Here is a 21085-nt window from a genome sequence, read left to right as displayed (position 1 = left end):
CAAATTACTCACACATGTAAACAATATTCATACACTTTTGTAGTTAATTACATATATGATTGTAAGGTACACATTCTCAGCTTTATTTGGACTACTTTTAATCATAATACACACAAATAATGCACTTACAATGCATATGTCTAGGTCCAGTGTGTTTTTGGTACTACATAGTGGGGGTGGCCATTTGACCCAGAAGTGGTTAGTGAGACCTGACTAATGTAGGAGTTACGACCCCTGAAACAGTTTTTTTGATGTTTTTTTTTTCCACATGTACAACTTTGAAAATCTTCTTCTCTAAAACCATTTAAGATCATTGAATGAAAATAAGCATAATAGTTCTTTAGTGTATTGTGCTCAAATTGACTGTTGTGATTTTTAATCTGTGAATAGATATGCCTGCCTATACTAAAAATGGAACTTAGGGGTCATAAGACAGGTTTTTGAAAAAAATTCAAAAATTGTTGCCTTTAGCAAATTCTGGTTCAGGTCATGAAAATGCTATGAAAAGGCATTTCTTGCATTTGACAATTTAGTTGATTTTAACTTAGCCTGTCTCATTCCTCAAGTTTTTCAAATAAGCAAATGGTTAATCAGATGAGCGATTCAGGCTCTGTTGAGCTTCTAGTTTTGGTTATTTACACTATCCTATTATAATTTTGGTTGTTCACTCTCCCCTATTAATTTGGGTATTCACTTTCTCCTATTAATTTTTTTGTTTTGTTTTTTATTTTCGCTCTCACCTTTTAATTTGGTTATTTACTTTCATATGTTTTGGGTATTTACTCTCCCTGTTATTTTGCTTATTCACACTCTCCTTTTATTTTTGGTATTCACTCTCCCCTATTATTTTGCTTATTCACACTCTCCTTTTATTTTGGTTATTCACTCTCTCCTTTTATTGTCGGCATTCACATTCTTCTTTTATTTTTGGCATTCACTCTCCATTTATTTTGGTTATTTACTCACTCCTTTTATTTTGGGCAATCACTCTCTCCTTTAATTTTGGGCATTCACTCTCTCTTTTTATTTTGGGTATTCACTCTCTCCTTTATTTTGGGTATTCACTCTCACCTGTTAATTTGGGTATTCACTCTCTCTTCTTTCACTCATGTTGGTTCCTAACATGTAAATATATGTTTTTCATATGTGTTGAAACATTATCATGTCAAAATTATTTTTCCTATGTAGAATGGACATGAATCTATTTTATGAAAAACATTGAAACTTGTATTAGAATCAAACTTCACAAATTTTGTTTTATTAATAAGGTTAGATTAGTGCTATAAGTCTGGTTTTTTTTATTGTTGACTACTATAAGTTAGATAATAAAATGCTTTAAGGTTGTTAAGTATAAAGTGCAGAATAGTTTAAGACTTCTTTTTACATGTACATGTAGTTATTTAATCAGTAAAATTTGACAATGTAATGCACCCTGTTGGTATAAGTACATGGAATGTGGTGAAGAGGTTAAAGTGTAGCCATGGTCTATTATTACTGAACAAAATTATATTGTTAATTAGAAGTCTCGGGAGGTATCCTTCAAAGTCTGATGTCACAAACATAATTTACAATTAAATGCACAAATATGTAACCTTTAACTCAAGTCTTACTGTTATAAACATTCAAGTCTTTGTTTAAACCTTTTTATATTCCTGAATTTCATGAAGTAACCCATTCATTTTTTTTTTTAGTATTTGTGTTATGTAATATGACATTTTATCAATGTGTAATTTTTCATATGTTATTCTTACACATCCATGGGCTATCATTTTACATTGGGTTTTGCAAACAAGTATGTTTTGTCGTGATAAATATGAAAATGTTTGGAAGGGATGAAAGGATGGCTTACTTGTGTCGAATAAATAAGGTAAAGAATTCTATTTTCAGACCTTGTATATGGGGTTATTGTACCGTAGATGACACTCTTTCTTTGTGATAATTTGGTTATTGATTGGTGTGGTAAGATGGTGTCATCTGTTTGTTGCTCTTATATTCACCATTTAAACTTTTACAGGCTTCTTAAAAATAAAGTTATAATATCTTGAAATTAAATTATCTTGGAGACTTTAAATTATTTTTTGCAATTTTATTGTGATACATTCTACTAATATTTGTACATAAAAATCTACCAATAAGCTGCTGACCATGACATGTATATCATTATAAATGTTGCTGTCAATGAAGGCAGTGATTTGTTAAATATACTAGGTTACTGTAATACATCTGTACTTTGTACATAACTCTGGTGTGGTAATTAACAAAATAAAGGCATATACCCAATAGCATATTGATCTGATACATGATAATAACGTGATACATTATCAAATGTTATAAAAAAAAAAAAGAAAGCTTTATCTTAAACATACCCCTAGCAATTAATGTCTATGACTGTAATGTAAAATGGTATGAAATACTTTTTAAAAGTTAAATGTGAAAGTACTGTGAAATCAAAGAAATTAAAAATTCCAATCAGAATCAATGATTATCAATTATAGTCCATGAATTATATAAATCAACTGGTCTCAAGCTAGACACACTTCACAGTACAGACCTATTGGTGGAGTTTACCTTAGTTGGAACAGGTAATAGGTCTGTTTGTTATACCCCATGCAACGAAGTTGCGGAGGGTATAATGTTTGTGAAATGTCTGTCAGTCCGTTAGTCCATCTTCAGTTTTCCTGACTTTTTTTGAAACGTTTGCAGACATTGACATGATTTTTAGTATATAAATTCACCATGGTAAGTTACATGACAAGTTTGTGTTTGGTTTAGTTCTATTGATTTTTACCGAAATTACGGGCCTTGAATTCACTGAAATATCCGTTTTTCGGACTTTTTTTCTAAACACTTGCAGATTATGGCACAATTTTGGTATGTAAGTTCACCATGATAAGTTACAGGTCAAGTCTAAGTTTTGTTCCACTATGATGATATTTACTTTGGATTAATTAAAACTCAAAGAAATCACAGTCTGGAGTTTGAAACTACCATTCTAAGTAACAGAATTTAGTTGGAAGATAAAGAAAAAATCTTTTTTAAATTTTATTTTGTTGCAATCTTTTCTAATGCCTGAAGAGACACTAATTCCTTTTTTATTGGGGTCCTTCTACATGTATTTCTCTTACGAACAAATTTACTTGAGTATCCAATATGGGGACATGTAGGATATGTGAGCGCACTCACTAAGGTTCTTCAATTACACAAGTGCTCATATGAGCTATCACAACTTGTACCTTCCCTTGTGTCTTGTACAACTCCAACTCTACTATGATAATACATTTTCTCCCTTTCAAATCTTATTGATATTGATATCTGTTGGTAGCTTCATACTAAAACTTAATGAAAAATTGTTGAATACTTCACATTGACTCAGTACTTGTTTATTGAGAACCAAATGTACAAGTTCATCAAATGTTTGATGGTTTTAGTTGTCTTAAGTATGGTCATATGATCTGATCAGGCTCAAGTGATGATAACATGAATGAGAGCTGTTAAGCATATGATGTTATATACACTATGTAATAATCTGTTTTATATATATTCCATGAGGCAAATATCTCTTATACCGTGAACAAGGGCTGCCTCCAATGTGTCCATGTTTGTAAACAATGTTTAATTTTCCAGAAATGACCTGAAAATGGTGTGATAAAGCTTCTGAACAATGACAAAGAGGCATGTAATAAATTCTGAAAGTGCACCTTTATCAGCCTGCTGTGGCTATTCGTTATTTATATACATGTACATGTGGGTTATACATCTATGATCAAACGTTTAATTACAATATATATTCATAACTGTATCTTGTATCTATATTTGCCTGAACTATTCTGGGTTTGACCTCTGCAATTCTATCAAGCTGTATTCTGTTAAGCATTTTATTATCTTGCATCTACTAGACAGAATGAATCTTTCAATTGATTGATTGATTATTGTTTATCGTCCTATGGCAGATATGTCATGCATTTCAGGATGAGAACAACTGACCAATTGAACAGACCTTGCATTGTACTAATCCGATACACTGAGCAGAATCTTTGATACTATCAGGGATTACAAGTGTTAAGGACTTTGTTTTTGAAACATGATGTTTGTACACACACATACAATAACTACTTTTTAGATAAGATTATAATGCATCCATGTGCACTTTGCAATTCACTTCAATTTTGTAATTAATCAAATCAGACTTAAAATAATTCCTGTTACATATAGATACAGATGATGGAGCAACAATTAGCAGCCATCAATATGTCACCAGAAGAACAAGGAACAAAGATACAGATGTTAGAAGAACAATGTATGGAGAAGGACGAGTTTATTAGATCACTCCAACAGCAACTTGAAGAACAGGTTGAAAAAACTATTTACTTTTTAGTGCACCTGCACCAAAAGTCATGTTAGATGATATTATAAGTTTGTTGTTACCTGTGATGTTGTCTTACATTATAGTTGTCATCATCAACATTTCTAAAAATGTTCTTTTTTGAACTACTCAGTGGATTATAACCATATTTTGTCACCTGTGGTAAATTTCATAAAAACAATCATTAGTGTAAAATTACACTTAGTTATGACATCATTATCGAAAATGAAATATGATTATTGTTGAGGTTGATTTCACATGAAAATGTAATTGTAAAATTAGTTATTGGTTATGACATCATATTCTGTTTTCTATAATAAACCCCAACAAAAATGGATATTTTTGAATCTCAAGAAGAGATTTTATATTAATTTAAATGCACATTATACTTACCACATTAACAATAAAATAAATATAGAATATGTTCGTGTTATAATTGTCTCCATCACAATCTTTCAGTCTAAAATTTTGGCACAAGGAATTACAAATCCTTCATTATAAATGAAAGGAATTTATGAAAGGGTGGTTGCAGCCTGTGGTAAGTATAATGTACATTTAAATTAATATAAAATCTCTTCTTGAGATTAAAAAATATCCAATTTTATATTAATTTTGTACGTTATACTTACCACATTAACAATAAAATAAATATAGAATACTTACTGATTTATAAGCAGTATTCTCCAGGAGGTTGGATAAATTTCTTTCTCAAAGAAAACAAAATCATCCACTATCTTTAAAATTCTGTACAATTAAAACACTTCCACCAGGTTTAAAACAATTTCTCCTTACACTGAAAAATATTTTAATAATCATTTATTTAAGATATTTATGAGAATCCAAATCTCTTCAATAAATTTTAACAAACATGGATTCAGATGCCCAGTCAGCTGCTTCAATAATTGTTTTTATTGAAGCCCCTTTGTATAAAGCCCAATTAGGTGCAATTGCTCTGGTTGAATGTGCATTGACTTTCATACACTTATCTGAATAGGCTGTCTGAACAGTTTTCACTAACCAACTAGAAATAGTTGTTGATGTAACTGGTTTATGGGGTTCTTTAAGAACCAAAAATAATTTTCCCTTGTCCATAGAACCAAATTTTTGTCTATAATCTTGAGTTCTCTCAAGATACATGTTTAAAGCATGCTTAGGATGGAACAAAAATCTTAACTCCAAAATGACTCTTACGATCTTGTTTAGACAAACCATGTCTTATAAAAGTAACACCCTTTTTCTGAATTTTCATGGATTCTTGAACAATTCTCAAACTTTGAATATCACTACACCTACGAAAGGTTGTGATAGCAATTAAGAAAGCAGTCTTAAAAGTAAGAAATTTGATATCAACATTACTTGAAGGCTCAAATGGCCATTTTTGTAAAGCTTCTAAAACCACTTGTAAGTCTCATTCAGGAAGAAGTTTGGTCTTTAGTGGTCTTGATTGAAAAACACCTTTTATCAACCTGGAAGTGTAGGGATGTTGACCTACAGGGCAGTTCTGAATAGGTGGTAAAATAGGAGACACCTTTTCAGTTCAACATAAAATTTTAGACTGGCGCGAGTTTACTACAGGTATATTGATTAGGTATTACATGTAATATGGTCACATGATTGTAGTACATATCATTGAGATGATAACATCACGTGATGTTTAAATTTAGATCATCTCAAAGATTGCGATGAAGACACTAATAACGCGAACATATTCTATATTTATTTTATTGTTAATGTGGTAAGTATAATGTAATAATCTTTTTATGGGAGCTTTCTCACAGTAGATCTGTTCCATTGAAGAGTTATTCAAAAGCATTATGTGTTGTTGCATATTTCAGTGTATTTGAGTTTTTTATAAATTTGTTTCCCTCATTGTGAACTCATTGCCTTATTTAAAACATACATATAATACATGCTTTCGTGATGTTTATTAATTGCTATTGACTGATTTGTATAAGCCATTTGATTGATTGGTTCTATTTTGGCCATGATAGGTTATTTCATATAGACTTACTTGGTACTGTGAGGTTGTTAATGTCAGTTGGTCCACTGTCTGCGATTGGTACTGTGAGGTTGTTAATGTCAGTTGGTCCACTGTCTGCGATTGGTACTGTGAGGTCATTAATGTCAGTTGGTCCACTGTCTGCAATTGGTACTGTAACATCATTAACATCAGTTGTTCCACTGCCTGCGATTGGTATTGTGAGGTTGTTAATGTCAGTTGGTCCACTGTCTGCGATTGGTACTGTGAGGTTGTTAATGTCAGTTGGTCCACTGTCTGCGATTGGTACTGTGAGGTTGCTAATGTCAGTTGTTCCACTGCCTGCAATTGGTACTGTGAGGTTGCTAATGTCAGTTGGTCCACTGTCTGCGATTGGTACTGTGAGGTCATTAATGTCAGTTGGTCCACTGTCTGGGATTGGTACTGTAAGGTTGTTAATGTCAGTTGGTCCACTGTCTGCGATTGGTACTGTGAGTTCATTAATGTCAGTTGGTCCACTGTCTGCAATTGGTACTGTAACATCATTAACATCAGTTGTTCCACTGCCTGTGATTGGTACTGTGAGGTCATTAATGTCAGTTGGTCCACTGTCTGCAATTGGTACTGTAACATCATTAACATCAGTTGTTCCACTGCCTGCGATTGGTATTGTGAGGTTGTTAATGTCAGTTGGTCCACTGTCTGCAATTGGTACTGTAACATCATTAACATCAGTTGTTCCACTGCCTGCGATTGGTATTGTGAGGTCATTAATGTCAGTTGGTCCACTGTCTGCAATTGGTACTGTGAGGTTGTTAATGTCAGTTGGTCCACTGTCTGTGATTGGTACTGTGAGGTCATTAATGTTAGTTGGTCTACTGTCTGCGATTGGTACTGTAAGGTTGTTAATGTCAGTTGGTCCACTGTCTGCGATTGGTACTGTGAGGTCATTAATGTCAGTTGGTCCACTGTCTGTGATTGGTACTGTAACATCATTAACATCAGTTGTTCCACTGCCTGCGATTGGTATTGTGAGGTCATTTATGTCAGTTGGTCCACTGTCTGTGATTGGTACTGTGAGGTTGTTAATATCAGTTGGTCCACTGTCTGTGATTGGTACTATGAGATCATTAATGTCAGTTGGTCCACTGTCTGCGATTGGTACTGTAAGGTTGTTAATGTCAGTTGGTCCACTGTCTGCGATTGGTACTGTGAGGTCATTAATGTCAGTTGGTCCACTGTCTGCAATTGGTACTGTAACATCATTAACATCAGTTGTTCCACTGCCTGCGATTGGTATTGTGAGGTTGTTAATGTCAGTTGGTCCACTGTCTGCAATTGGTACTGTAACATCATTAACATCAGTTGTGCCACTGCCTGCGATTGGTATTGTGAGGTCATTTATGTCAGTTGGTCCACTGTCTGTGATTGGTACTGTGAGGTTGTTAATATCAGTTGGTCCACTGTCTGTGATTGGTACTGTGAGGTTGTTAATATCAGTTGGTCCACTGTCTGTGATTGGTACTGTGAGGTTGTTAATATCAGTTGGTCCACTGTCTGTGATTGGTACTATGAGATCATTAATGTCAGTTGGTCCACTGTCTGCAATTGGTACTGTAACATCATTAACATCAGTTGTTCCACTGCCTGCGATTGGTATTGTGAGGTTGTTAATGTCAGTTGGTCCACTGTCTGCAATTGGTACTGTAACATCATTAACATCAGTTGTTCCACTGCCTGCGATTGGTATTGTGAGGTCATTAATGTCAGTTGGTCCACTGTCTGCGATTGGTATTGTGAGGTCATTTATGTCAGTTGGTCCACTGTCTGTGATTGGTACTGTGAGGTTGTTAATATCAGTTGGTCCACTGTCTGTGATTGGTACTATGAGATCATTAATGTCAGTTGGTCCACTGTCTGCAATTGGTACTGTAACATCATTAACATCAGTTGTTCCACTGCCTGCGATTGGTATTGTGAGGTTGTTAATGTCAGTTGGTCCACTGTCTGCAATTGGTACTGTAACATCATTAACATCAGTTGTTCCACTGCCTGCGATTGGTATTGTGAGGTCATTAATGTCAGTTGGTCCACTGTCTGCGATTGGTATTGTGAGGTCATTAATGTCAGTTGGTCCACTGTCTGCTATTGGTACTGTGAGGTTGTTAATGTCAGTTGGTCCACTGTCTGCGATTGGTACTGTGAGGTCATTAATGTCAGTTGGTCCACTGTCTGCAATTGGTACTGTAACATCATTAACATCAGTTGTTCCACTACCTGCGATTGGTATTGTGAGGTTGTTAATGTCAGTTGGTCCACTGTCTGCTATTGGTACTGTGAGGTTGTTAATGTCAGTTGGTCCACTGTCTGCGATTGGTACTGTGAGGTCATTAATGTCAGTTGGTCCACTGTCTGCAATTGGTACTGTAACATCATTAACATCAGTTGTTCCACTGCCTGCGATTGGTATTGTGAGGTCATTAATGTCAGTTGGTCCACTGTCTGCGATTGGTATTGTGAGGTCATTAATGTCAGTTGGTCCACTGTCTGCTATTGGTACTGTGAGGTTGTTAATGTCAGTTGGTCCACTATCTGCGATTGGTACTGTGAGGTCATTTATGTCAGTTGGTCCACTGTCTGCAATTGGTACTGTAACTTCATTAACATCAGTTGTTCCACTGCCTGTGATTGGTATTGTGAGGTCGGTCATTAACTTCAGTTGGTCCACTGTCTGTGATTGGTACTGTAACGTCATTATTGTCAGTTGGTCCACTTTCGATTAAAATAATTCCAAACTAAACAAGGCTTTTATGAAAGAATAAATCTTAATATTGACTGGAATTGATTAGAAATAAACTATAAGAATTGCTTTTAATTTTTGACCAAGTTATGCTTATATAATCTTATAACTGTAAACTGCCTAAAAGTTGAAGGCTTAAAGGGACGTTACTTCTCATAACTTGTTCATAAATTTAAATCGATCCTTAACAATAGTACCTTAAGACTAATTGCATACTGCTTCATGCTTTCATTGAAAGAGGAGAGATGCTTCTCTTGTTCGGTAATAATTTAGGAAGTATTAATATTTGGATGATGATGATGCTCTGGTACTTATATAAAAATAGAAGATGTTGTATGTAATCTGCTTATGTGATTTGTAGAAGCATCATAGACTTCAAGATGCCAAACTAGTAGAGGAGAAAGCAGTAAAAATTAAGGAATGGGTGTCATCAAAATTACAACAGGTAGTAATTGTATACTATAAATTCGATTTTAAGATAAGTGGAGAACTAATAGTGTTTCATTCTTTAATCTTTGATTAATTTCAGCACGAAGTGCAAGCTTAAATTAAATGGTAAATAATCATGATTTTTAAATATTGGTCTTTTCGTTAATTGATGGACTCAAGTAAAAAAAATTGTTTTAGTTGGAATCAAAGAACCAGGAGTTACAACATGAGAACGAGGTTTTACAGGATCAGGTTGAGATTTTACGGGAACGCTTACAGGCTCTCCCTGCTTATGCTGTCAAGGAGATATATCGTCTTAGTGAACAGGTAAAGTCTGAGATGTAGTTAATAAGTTTTTGATGATTTCGCTAAAACTTATATGGATTCACAGTATACTTTAGATGTGCAAAAAAAACAGAATGGTATACCCTGTAATGTTTTTTTTATTGGATAGAACTGAATTTCATTGGCTTTTTTACAGAAAATATGTTAAAATATACTTTGACCATATGATTGTAGTTTGCATAATGGTATGGTGCTGTCAGCATTTGTGTCTTGATGGTGCTGTCACTGTCAGCATCCATGTCCACCATGGTGCTGTCAGCATCCTTGTTATTGATGGTGCTGTCACTGTCAGGATCCATGTCCACCATGGTGCTGTCAGCATCTTGTTATTGATGGTGCTGTCACTGTCAGCATCCATGTCCACCATAGCGCTGTCAGCATTTGTGTCTTGATGGTGCTGTCACTGTCAGCATCCATGTCCACCATGGTGCTGTCAGCATCCTTGTTATTGATGGTGCTGTCACTGTCAGCATACATGTCCACCATGGTGCTGTCAGCATCCTTGTCCACCATGGTGCTGTCACCATTCTTGTTATTGATGGTGCTGTCACTGTCAGCATCCTTGTTATTGATGGTGCTGTCACTGTCAGGATCCATGTCCACCATGGTGCTGTCAGCATCCTTGTTATTGATGGTAATATCATCATGCAATAACTTCAATATTAATTGATTGATTTATATAAAATTTTACCGCAAGATTCTAAACAGCAAGTTTTTCAAAGGACTTTTGTAAAAGCATATGAATGTTTGTGATATTTATCCACAATAATCTGTAACACTAAGGTCGTACTGGGAATGATTTGGATGTTTTTGATTTGAACTGTTTAGGAGTGAGGGATGGAAAAGGAACTTAATACAAACATTTTCCTGAAGTCAAGATAATAATTTGACTATTATTAGATGGATGTCTTTGAAATTGTACTACAAGGTGTCATACCAGAAGTGAAGGCTGGGATTAATTTTGGGGGTTGGGACTTAGGGGTACAAATGGGACCAGAAAAAGCATGATGGTGAAGCAGGTCAAGACATGTTATGGCTCTTGTTTTAATTTTGAACTAAGTCTGTGTGTTGGAATGTGATTCAAACATATATAGTTTAGACAGCTTAGATGTAACAGTCAATGGTTTGGGGATACATAAAAGTCTGTCTGTTGTCCTACCATGTATCTTGTTAGCACATTGACTTCTCCTAAACTGTTAATGGCTTTTTTGAAAAAATCATATGAAGTTAAGGGACCATATGTAGGTATACATTAAACAAGGTTATTATTGAAGTGTGCTTGTAAATGCAGATAGTCCAACTTAAGTGTTGCAAGTAGGAATTAGATTTAACCAAAAAATAGTTTTTGGAGTTCTTTGATTTGATGAATTTAACCTTACTATCAGTTCTACCTAAGTTCATTTTAAACAATTTTTTTTTAGATTTGTCTTTATTTGTAGAGTTTGACATCTCGAGCATCTTCCTATGTTGATATTGGTGAAGGGGCTTCATTTTGTGATGGATCTCCTACAGAATCTGTGTTTACCAACATATCTCATCTGGTAGAGAATGCTCTTCCCATGTCTTGTTCACTGCCTCAGTCAGAAAACCTTGGTAAAGAAGATAAATTTGCCAGAAAGAGTCGCCCTTCTTCACAGGGAGCTTGGTCTGAACCTGTCTCAGAGATTGTACAACTTCGACCGTTATCTCATACGTGTCACACATCAGATTATGCTGAATCAAGGTCAAGGTCAGATGTCAGTTCTAGTTCTCAGGAAATGTCAGAGAATTCTATTCCTCCTGTTATTCCTAAACGTCCATCTTTATCAGTATTACAGGCTATAGAAGATGAGCTTCATAGTAATCAGGAAAACAGTGTAAGTCCCCTGTCTGAATCAAAATCCTCATCAACTTCAAAGAATAGCAAAAATAATATATCTTTGGGAAGTAATAGTGATGATAGCATGTCTGATATTGAAACTGTACCAGTGTATCATGAAGTTGATCAAAACCATGAAAGTACATATGAACCTAAAAAGAGTGAACCACCACAAGTTATTATTGGGAGAAAAATATTCAGTGGAGGAAATCAACTGTTAGATTCATTGGTGAGTTCTAGTAATGATGAAGACAGGTGTGACCAAAACAATGAATTGGATTTGAACATTACATTTGATGAAGAGAATGAAGATGATAATATTGTAATAGAAGATATTGTAATAAAAACCGAAAGTTCTTCTGCAGTGACATTGACACCTAAATCACCAAAATCACCTATGTCTCCATTCTTAATCAGTTCATCAGCAGTTGTAAACCATAGCTCCAGTAATGTCTCTGCCATTGCGACACTGCCTCGTGTCAAACAAAGAGAGGAAATGACCTCCCCATTACAGCTTCTATATAGTGATAGAAAGATTCCACATGACAAGCCACCACCTGTTCTAGAACCTTATATTGTCACTAATCAACCTTTGATCTGGGTAAGTTACACCATTATTATATAGTCCATGTCAGCTTGTGTCTGTTTTTTTTTTTTTTTTCATTTGCTTTCATTGTGGTGATCATCTTTGATATCTTCTAAAAAAATCTTCTCCTCTGAAACCACTGAGTGAATTCTAATGAAATGGTCATTAGTGATATTAGGGTGTATAATTTCAAAATTTTGTTGAATCTACTGATTCGGCAACAAACATGGTGGACATGTCTACTTTCAGAACATAGAGGTATATCCATTTATTTTAAGGTTTATCTTAAAACTTACGATAGATTGAGATATTAAAAATGACCTTCTACTTCGACTTCAAGAACTCTACAAAAGTCTCCATTAGGTCCAAGTTGTAGGAAGTCTCCTGGTTAGAGTTAATGCCCTTGGAAGGCAAAAAATGATGTGTTTTGCAGTTTTTGGCCAATATCTTGAAAGCCATAATAGACAGAAAGAAACTTTCATTTGATAAATTGACACTTAAAATCAGACATACAAAAGGTTCAACTGGGTCATGGTAAAACAAAGACTGTTTTTTGGAATTACTGCCCTTGAAAGGCAAAAAAAAATATCAATTTTTGTACATTTTGTCTTATATTTTATGAATCGTAGTAGATAGGGAAAATATTTCAATTGCTGGGACATTCTTTTATTCCTGACATCAAACATTGGTAAGGTGGAGATAAGCAATTCAGACCCTCTAAAGGCCTCTAGTTTTCTAACTGCAACATATTTGTTGGTGCTATTTATAGACTACTAAAACCAAACTGTTGTCAGCAGTAACTTTGATTCTCTTTTAATGTTAAGCATCTTAATTTTTCTGTTATAAATAATAAATGACATATATTTGTAAAAAATTGTTAGTTAGGTTAATTATACCCCTGATTGTCTGAAACCACTAAGGAATTTAGTAAATATAAGTATTGCAAATAATTTTGTAATTTTTTTTTTTAAAGATTTTGTTAAACACTTTTCTGAATGTATTTAATATGGTTTTAAGACAAAATAGGTTGAATTTGTGTTTGTGCATTTGAAATTGTGTTGTTTTCTTTCTGCCTGACGTCGTTTCAACCATTTTAAAATAATGTGTTGATATTCTGCCCACAAGGTTCTAGGACCTGCCTTCTTTTTTTCCACTTTTTCCTAAACAGTAAACAGAAAAAGAGTTGAACATTCTTTTTATTATTTTTCAAACAATAAATGTATAGGTATTTATACCCATTTCTCTCATCACTCCCACAGGCAAATCAGTTGCCACTTCTGTGGAGGAACGAATCATACTGTGGCCCTGTCCATGAATGTAAGCACTATTTCCATATATTTTTTCTATTAATAGATCCGGATCTAATTTGTCAGATATAGCCTGGCCTATTGTAGAATCAGTTTGGGCCTTTATAAATTTGTTTTTAATTGTTTTAAGATTAGGATCAAACACAGTGATGCAGAACCATGAATGCATCTTTCCAGTACTCGCTGTTCAGATCTCTTCGCTTCAAAGTATTCAAAACAAACTTTGAACAACATGGTTTTTACCGAAAAAAAACTGCTATGTCTTTCAAGCGCAACAAAGATTAAGACTATTAAAAGATATAGCCAGTAACCTTTAACCTTTTATTTTTTTTGAAACAATAAGAAAAAAAAATGAAACGGAAGTCATTTTTTTTTCCAAAATTGCTAAAAATTAGGGTCGGCGGATTCATAAAACTAAAAATAAAAAAACAATGGCCTTATGTTGTGGGTAGTGAAGTTTCCTGTAACACGTGTTTATGGTGTGGGTAGTGAAGTTTCCTGTAACTTACTCTAGTTGAAAAATGAAGATTAAGTGAACAGCTTTTACATAATGAGGTGTACCTTATATTATATTTATACCCTTGGCAAACAAAGTTTGAGGGGGGGGTATATTGGAATCACTCAGACTGTCTGTCGTCTGTCTGTCCACATTTCTTATAACAGCAACTCCTCTTAAACCACTTAAATCATTTTGATGAAACTTTATGAAAAGGTTGGGCATCATATGTAGATGTGCATGAAGGAATATAGTTACTGTTAAAAGACTTTAAAGGAAGATGATACAGCTTAAGGGTTTTACATGTTAAAATCTTGTAAGTGCAACTCTTCCTAAACTGCTCAAAGAATTTTGATGAAACTTTGTTGGAAGGTTGGGCATTATATGTAGATGCGCATACTGTTGGAGGACTTCAAAGGGAGAGAATTTACCTTTTGGGTATAACATGTTAAAACCTTGTAATTGCAACTCCTCCTAAACCACTTCAGTGATTTTGATGAAACTTAATAGAAATGTTGGGTATCATACATAGATGTGTATGAAGAAATATAAAAAGATTTTTTTTAACTTTGCACAATTATTTAGTACCATAGAATACAGGTTAATGGCAATTTTCAGCAAAATCCAAAATGCAGGTTTTCAGAGTTATGCCATTTGAACAGTTTTCCATCCCCTTTTTGTCACCATTATGTGGCAGGGTGTCACTTAATGTTCCATTATGCCCTTTATTTGGTTGTGGAGGTACTCCTGTTTTTAGGAAGTACAATTTGGGAAATCCGTAGCACAACAACTTGTCTTACCTCTTGTTTAGACAAGCTTTTGTATTATTCATAGTTACATCACCCCAAATTTGTTATGAAATGTGTTAGTGAATAGTAAAGGAAGAAGCAGTTTACAATTATTGATGGATTGATGTCCTTTTCCTTCATATATGAAATAAAACAAGCAACAAGTTTGTAAAAGATGCATTCAAGAATCAGTTGACATTGACTGCTTTTTATAATGCTCTTCTATCCTTCTAAATCTTTTTCATATTTTTTTAGAATGTGTCCAAAAGAGATACCAGTAATCAGATTAGTTGTAAGTTTTACTGTCATCATTATTTACAGCTGATTTATGAGCAATAAAAGGGAGATAAACACCATTGAAACGTGAAGTCATAAAAAGGAATCACTTCAAACATTAAAAGAAACTAACTTTGACATAGTATAGATGTACCCTATGGCTGCATTGTTGATACATGCCAATGTTCTGATACTATATACAGACCTCTTCAGAAAATTCTGATTGGCCAATTTTCAAAGTTAAAACTCCACTGACTCTACATAAATTAATGTTTTGAAACTAATTAGGACAGAATGTACAGAACTGTCATACAACAGCCTAGACATGCTGAACAAGTGATTGAAAATTGTTGTTGATATTGGTCCCCAGGACCCTTACAGGTAGATACAAAAATTACTTGATGTTCCCCTGAAATTCTACAATGAAGTAAATTAAGTGGGAGATTTCAAGTCAACATTATCATTGTTGTCAACAGTACACATGGTACAAGAATTGAAGTAAGTTGTCGGCCCCTTGAAGCAGCTGTTGACTGTTTTCCGGTTACATTTAGTTGTCTCTGTTGCTTCGAGTTGTTATCAGCATCTTGTGGGTGTCATATCTGTTAACAATCCACCATTGGAGCAATTTATATGGCTTCTTTTGGGAGCTGCAGTTGCTCAAAGTTGCCACCTGTACCCTGTAGGAAACACAATTTTTGGCAAATATCTTTCTTAACCAGTCAATCATAATTAAATATAGCAAGAATCAAATATGGAAGGGTTTCTTCTGAATATAAACTTTTAATTCCTTTTGGTTGTACAAGGTTGAAATAGATGGTTGTAAGAGGTCACCTTGGATTTTCAGACACAAACTATGTTTTTTAATACCCTTTTTATTTAAGAAGAGGTATATAGTGATTAGTTTTATTTTCAAACATAAATTCTCCAAAACAACTTTAAATGAGTTTTGATGAAATTTTCAGGAAGTAAATATTTTGTTGCCATTATTACTTGTTTCTTTTATCTGAAGTAATTGGGATCTAATACATATAAAAAAAATGAATTATTCCATTGAGAAAAAAGATATATTGTATTGTGTGTTTAATACAGAAAGTTCTTCTAAGGATGTTATACTAACCATATTTTAAAGGTACACCAGAGACTGTAGTTAGTCAACTGTTTGGAGAGTTTGATGTGCCTGTATATACAACTTTAAAAGGGGTGAGTTATTTTACTGATTATAATTAGGAGTGTCAGCTATAGATAATTCATGTTTTTGTAATATTTGTTTCATTTGTATTACCTTTAAAAGTGTATTACTGGAACGGATTCTGTGTTACATAATAGTTGTTGAGTATGTCTTTATGGCATGCGAAATTAACCAAAACCCGTTATCTATGGGTTAACAGACTGTAACTCTCAATATCACCTGTGATCGATAATTTAAATTCCGCTATCTATGGGTTAGCAACCTGTTAATCCATAGATAATGCTCGCTAACCCATAGATAACGCTTGCTAACCTGTAGATAACGGAAAATTAATTATCATTACTGTTTGCTATTGATAATTTATTTGATTTAACTCATTTAAAACACTGTTATATATGAATTAATTGACGAAATTAACGTTGTCTATGGGTTAGCAAGTGTTGACTATAGGATACCGAAGCTAATTCATAGATAACACAATTAATTCATTGATAACACTTTGACCAATCAAATGACGTGTTACAGACATTTTGGGCAAGAATGGGTGTGTGCAACCAGTTTAATGTTCACTGTGGGTATCCCTTGCAAAGGGTGTACATAATTTTTCAACACAATATCGATCTTGATATGTAACTGTTCTTTGAATAAAATTAAACCACTAACTTTACTTTCGGAAAGGAAGTTCAAAGTAAAGCCAGTTTAAAGGAAAAGTGATGAGTAATATAAAGAACCATCTTGTGCTTCCTATGGCAAGTAGCCATGAGCCAGTACCAACCTCTATGTATTAATATTCCCTGCCTAAATTGAATTTGTTCGAGACAAAAAAAAAATCATGATTCATCTCCAGCCAATTTCAAATTGCCTTTAATTCAATTGACCCCTCGGCTACCTCCACTATGCAAATTTCAGGTATTATGCATTCATATAAGGCAAGCCAGTAGTAAAAAAAAATTACACACAAGAATTTTTGGACTACTTTAAATAATCTTGTTCGTTAGTAACAAAATTGCCCCTTTGAGTCCAGTGTACGGCATGAATTTTGGACCAAGTCCAGCGTACAATTCACATCTCTGCATCTGAATCCAATTAAGAAACTTTTTGAATCCAGTAAAAAATTGGCTAAATCCTGCATACAAAAATGGGGGGTGGGGGGTGGTTTGTACCCTCATTTAGCAAATTATAAGAACAATATATGGACTTGTTGGTTGCCCCAAAAAAATCATATAGTCCGAATAATTACTGAGGTCCATCTAGTCCATATATGTTGCCATTTCACCTGAAGTATCACGAACTAATGTAGTTGACTATTAATCATCTGTGAGGAAAAGACATTTATTATGATGTCATGTTCTTAAATTTAAAAGCAAGGTGGTCCATATGATTTCCTACCAATCCCTTTAATGTTATAAGGCAAGGTACATGTATCTAAGAAAGTAAACAAATTATCTTAAATATTATAAAAAATATGGCTTCTTGTCCACTTGACATTTCTGAACTACTATTTTATAATTTCTCATTTTTAGTGTCATGTTTTATTACCTTTGTGATTAGTGATATTCAAGATAATGCAGGTTTTTGAAAAACTAAGTTTTAAATGTATTTGTACACCAGATTTTCTGCAAATGCATATTTCTTTGCCTACTATCGATCCAAATTGGTGCCCGATGCCCACCAACACTCCAACAGATAGTTTGATTATATATAATCACTAGAACAGCACCTCCTTAGCCCAGTTGAAAATTTCCCCCTATCTTTACCTGTCTGGTGTTTTTGTGACTAGTATTTGACTGACCTTTGATATTTGTAAATCCATTTCTGCCCTTCTATAGAATATTAATGACAAAAATACAGCAAACAAGATTTATTTACCATCAGTAAAAGACACATTCAAATTCTTCTTTTAAAACTTTTGTATACTGTACACATACATGTTCTTTACACATATTTTCTTTATAAAATTGCTCCTTTTTACCTTAATTTATCATCAAGTTGGATATCGATTTTAAAACAACGAAACAACAATTTTGTTCATTTTCCCATATACATTAACATTCCATAATTATTTGATCATGTGTTGAAAATGCCATTTGCAGTCAGTGTACACTAGTCCCAATTTGGTCTATCCTCCAATCACAATGACTTCATGCAGCCAAATTTCAACTGCAAAGACTAGTGTAGCCTAAAAAAAGTAATAACATAATAAAAAATGATCATTTTCATTATTATATATATATTCATTGTAATTCACTGCAGCATATTTCCCAAATTCATGACTCTTACATACTATAGACATATACAATATGTTCAATGTTTGTGGGTATGACTAATTGTATCATATGAAAACAGTTGTGTACATGTACATCCATACTACTTGGAGAAGCTGAGTCCAGTAATGATACAAATGTATATGCAACTATTCAGGCACAATACGTGTAAATGTAGTACTTAGACCAGAATATGTAATAATTTTTCTAAAATTTAAAATCAAGATTTTATAAATACATTTGGCTAGTGTTTATTATTGCACACTCACTAAGTGCTCCCCCAAAAAACATATAGACTGAAGCATTACTGAGGTACATGGAATAATAGAAGTATGTACAAATTCAACAAAGTCCCATAACTCCTGTAAAATTTGTAGATCTAGGTCTCACTAACCACTTCCGGGTCAAATGTCTGACAACTTTAATCCCAGGAGACTTTTGTAGGCCTTATAATAAGAATCATTTCAGCAATTGAAAGTTTCATTCTATCTATCATAGTTTTCAAGATATAGGCTGAAAACTGAAAAAAAAAAAAAAAATTCATTTTTCACCTCTCAAGGGCATTAACCCTTACATGGAGTCGTCTGACAACTTTGATCTCTAAAGACCTTTGTAGGCCTTATAATAACGATATTTTTGCAATTGAAAGATATTGGCTAAACCTAACGGTTTTGGAGATATATGCAAAAATCTGCTGTCTGACCCCTATGTTCTATTTTTAGTAATGGTGGCCATGTTTTTTAACCAATCAAAAATCCAAATGGTGATTCTGTTAAGAATACCCTAAAAAAAAAATACCAACTTTCATTGAATTCTGTATAGTAGTTTTTGAGAAGAAGATTTTTGATAATAATAACACCAAAAATAGCAAAAAACATCAATAAGGGCAATAACTCCAACATGGGTTCACAGATTTTCATCGAAATTTGACCACAGATAGATCTCATCATGCTGAACACTTTTACCTTGTCAGAATTTAGCTAAACTTAACAGTTTTGAAGATATATGCAAAAATCTGCTGTCTTAACTCTATGTTCTATTTTTAGTAATCTGAACACAATCCAACGAACAGTTTCCGAGGAGTTCAATCCAATGTGACAGAAGGACAAACACCCCAATGTGACAAAACAATATTCTTCAACAGCACATTATGCAACTGACAGTGTTTCATACCCTAAACTGCCTTAAGCAGAAAGTGTCTAAATCCATGAACTACATATATTCATGTATCCAAAATTGCCATTTGAGATGAAAAAAAAAACACGTTATGATCAAAATGATTATCCGTTATTTTCTCTACACTTTCATTCAGAGAAAATAGGTGGTTCATGTTGTATTTTCACCAAAACTTTTTGAAATTCTTAGATTTTGATACCTGTAACAAAGGAAAGATTTTAAAAAAAGTACTAACTTTATTTATGATGCTGACAATTGTACTTGTGTGCTCCTCCTGGCTTATGTCATTAAATCATCTCCATGAACTTTTTCTACACTTCACAGCTTTCATCCTGAATGTTGAACAAGGATTTGGACAGTTCCTTCATGTGTAATTTGACTATTTGCACAATCAGAATCATGGAAAACAGACAAGATTTTTCACATCATGCTGGACCATTGAATTACAATTTCATTGAAATGCACTGAAAATGAAGATGTCAAGGGCAGATAACTCAGTCAAAAACCTCAATTTTCCAAGATTCTGCTGAAAAAATTTCTGAGCAAATCCAATGATGCAGAGACCAAATAATGATCTTTTCAAACAGAGAAAACATCCTTGAGTAATATTGTTAGATCGGTGGGATTTTTACATGCATGTTTCTGATTTTTTCCATTTTGCCTGATTCTTACAAATACTTACACTTAATGTTTTCTACTAGTACAATGAGGTATTGAGTTGTTTTGCCCCCATTAAATGTTCAACCCGAGTTAATTTTTGCTGCGTTGTTTCGCCTCTATTAATGCAATAAAGATTATACATTATGTTGCACAATTCAACACTTTCAATAAACAGTTAATAAACAGTAGTTAATCAGTGTCAGTTTTTTTTAGTACCATTAAAAAAATACTATTTAATTACATTGTCGGTAACATTATTGGGAAAGATGGAAGAAATTTTCCATAATAATTAAAAACAAAGTACTCTTTTCACAAGTCAAATAAGGGGAAAAGACTTGGTGCAAACAGGAAAAGGGAGGAAACAAACTGGGACAAACAGGGTATGTTACAGTTCTATCAAAGTATATATGCCTCTCATGCTACATCTGTACCAGTTTTCTCTTCGATTTGGAACAATGTTTCAAAGAAGTAATAGAATAAGAACTTTTTATTTTGTTCACAAATCAGAAGTAACTAACAAACTGGGTCCAGACAAGACATGAAATATTTCCAAAAATAAAAAAATAAAAA

The 21085-nt window shown here is 33.7% G+C and overlaps 1 protein-coding gene across 3 annotated transcripts in view; it reads left to right on the top strand.

The window, feature by feature from the left end:
- LOC148623438 (pleckstrin homology domain-containing family H member 2-like) overlaps positions 1 to 21085 on the top strand; it is a 121330-nt gene that overhangs the window by 54514 nt on the left and 45731 nt on the right. For 2 of the 3 annotated variants that reach the window (XM_088565231.1, XM_088565229.1), the window contains exons 5-10: positions 4213 to 4350; positions 9503 to 9586; positions 9769 to 9897; positions 11355 to 12374; positions 15206 to 15242; positions 16356 to 16426. In XM_088565231.1, the coding sequence (XP_088421357.1) occupies positions 4213 to 4350; positions 9503 to 9586; positions 9769 to 9897; positions 11355 to 12374; positions 15206 to 15242; positions 16356 to 16426 (1479 nt within the window). Of the gene's footprint in view, positions 1 to 1592; positions 1868 to 4212; positions 4351 to 9502; positions 9587 to 9768; positions 9898 to 11354; positions 12375 to 15205; positions 15243 to 16355; positions 16427 to 21085 lie in introns of those variants that run through there. The other variant, XM_088565232.1, reaches the window with a different exon arrangement.

The sequence above is a fragment of the Perna viridis genome, chromosome 2, assembly GCF_037379345.1.
Source record: "Perna viridis isolate PV_CMFRI_1.1 ecotype Kerala chromosome 2, ASM3737934v1, whole genome shotgun sequence".
NCBI lineage: Eukaryota > Metazoa > Mollusca > Bivalvia > Mytilida > Mytilidae > Perna > Perna viridis.
Note: the sequence above shows the minus strand (reverse complement) of the source record. Positions and strands in the feature narration are given on the sequence as shown.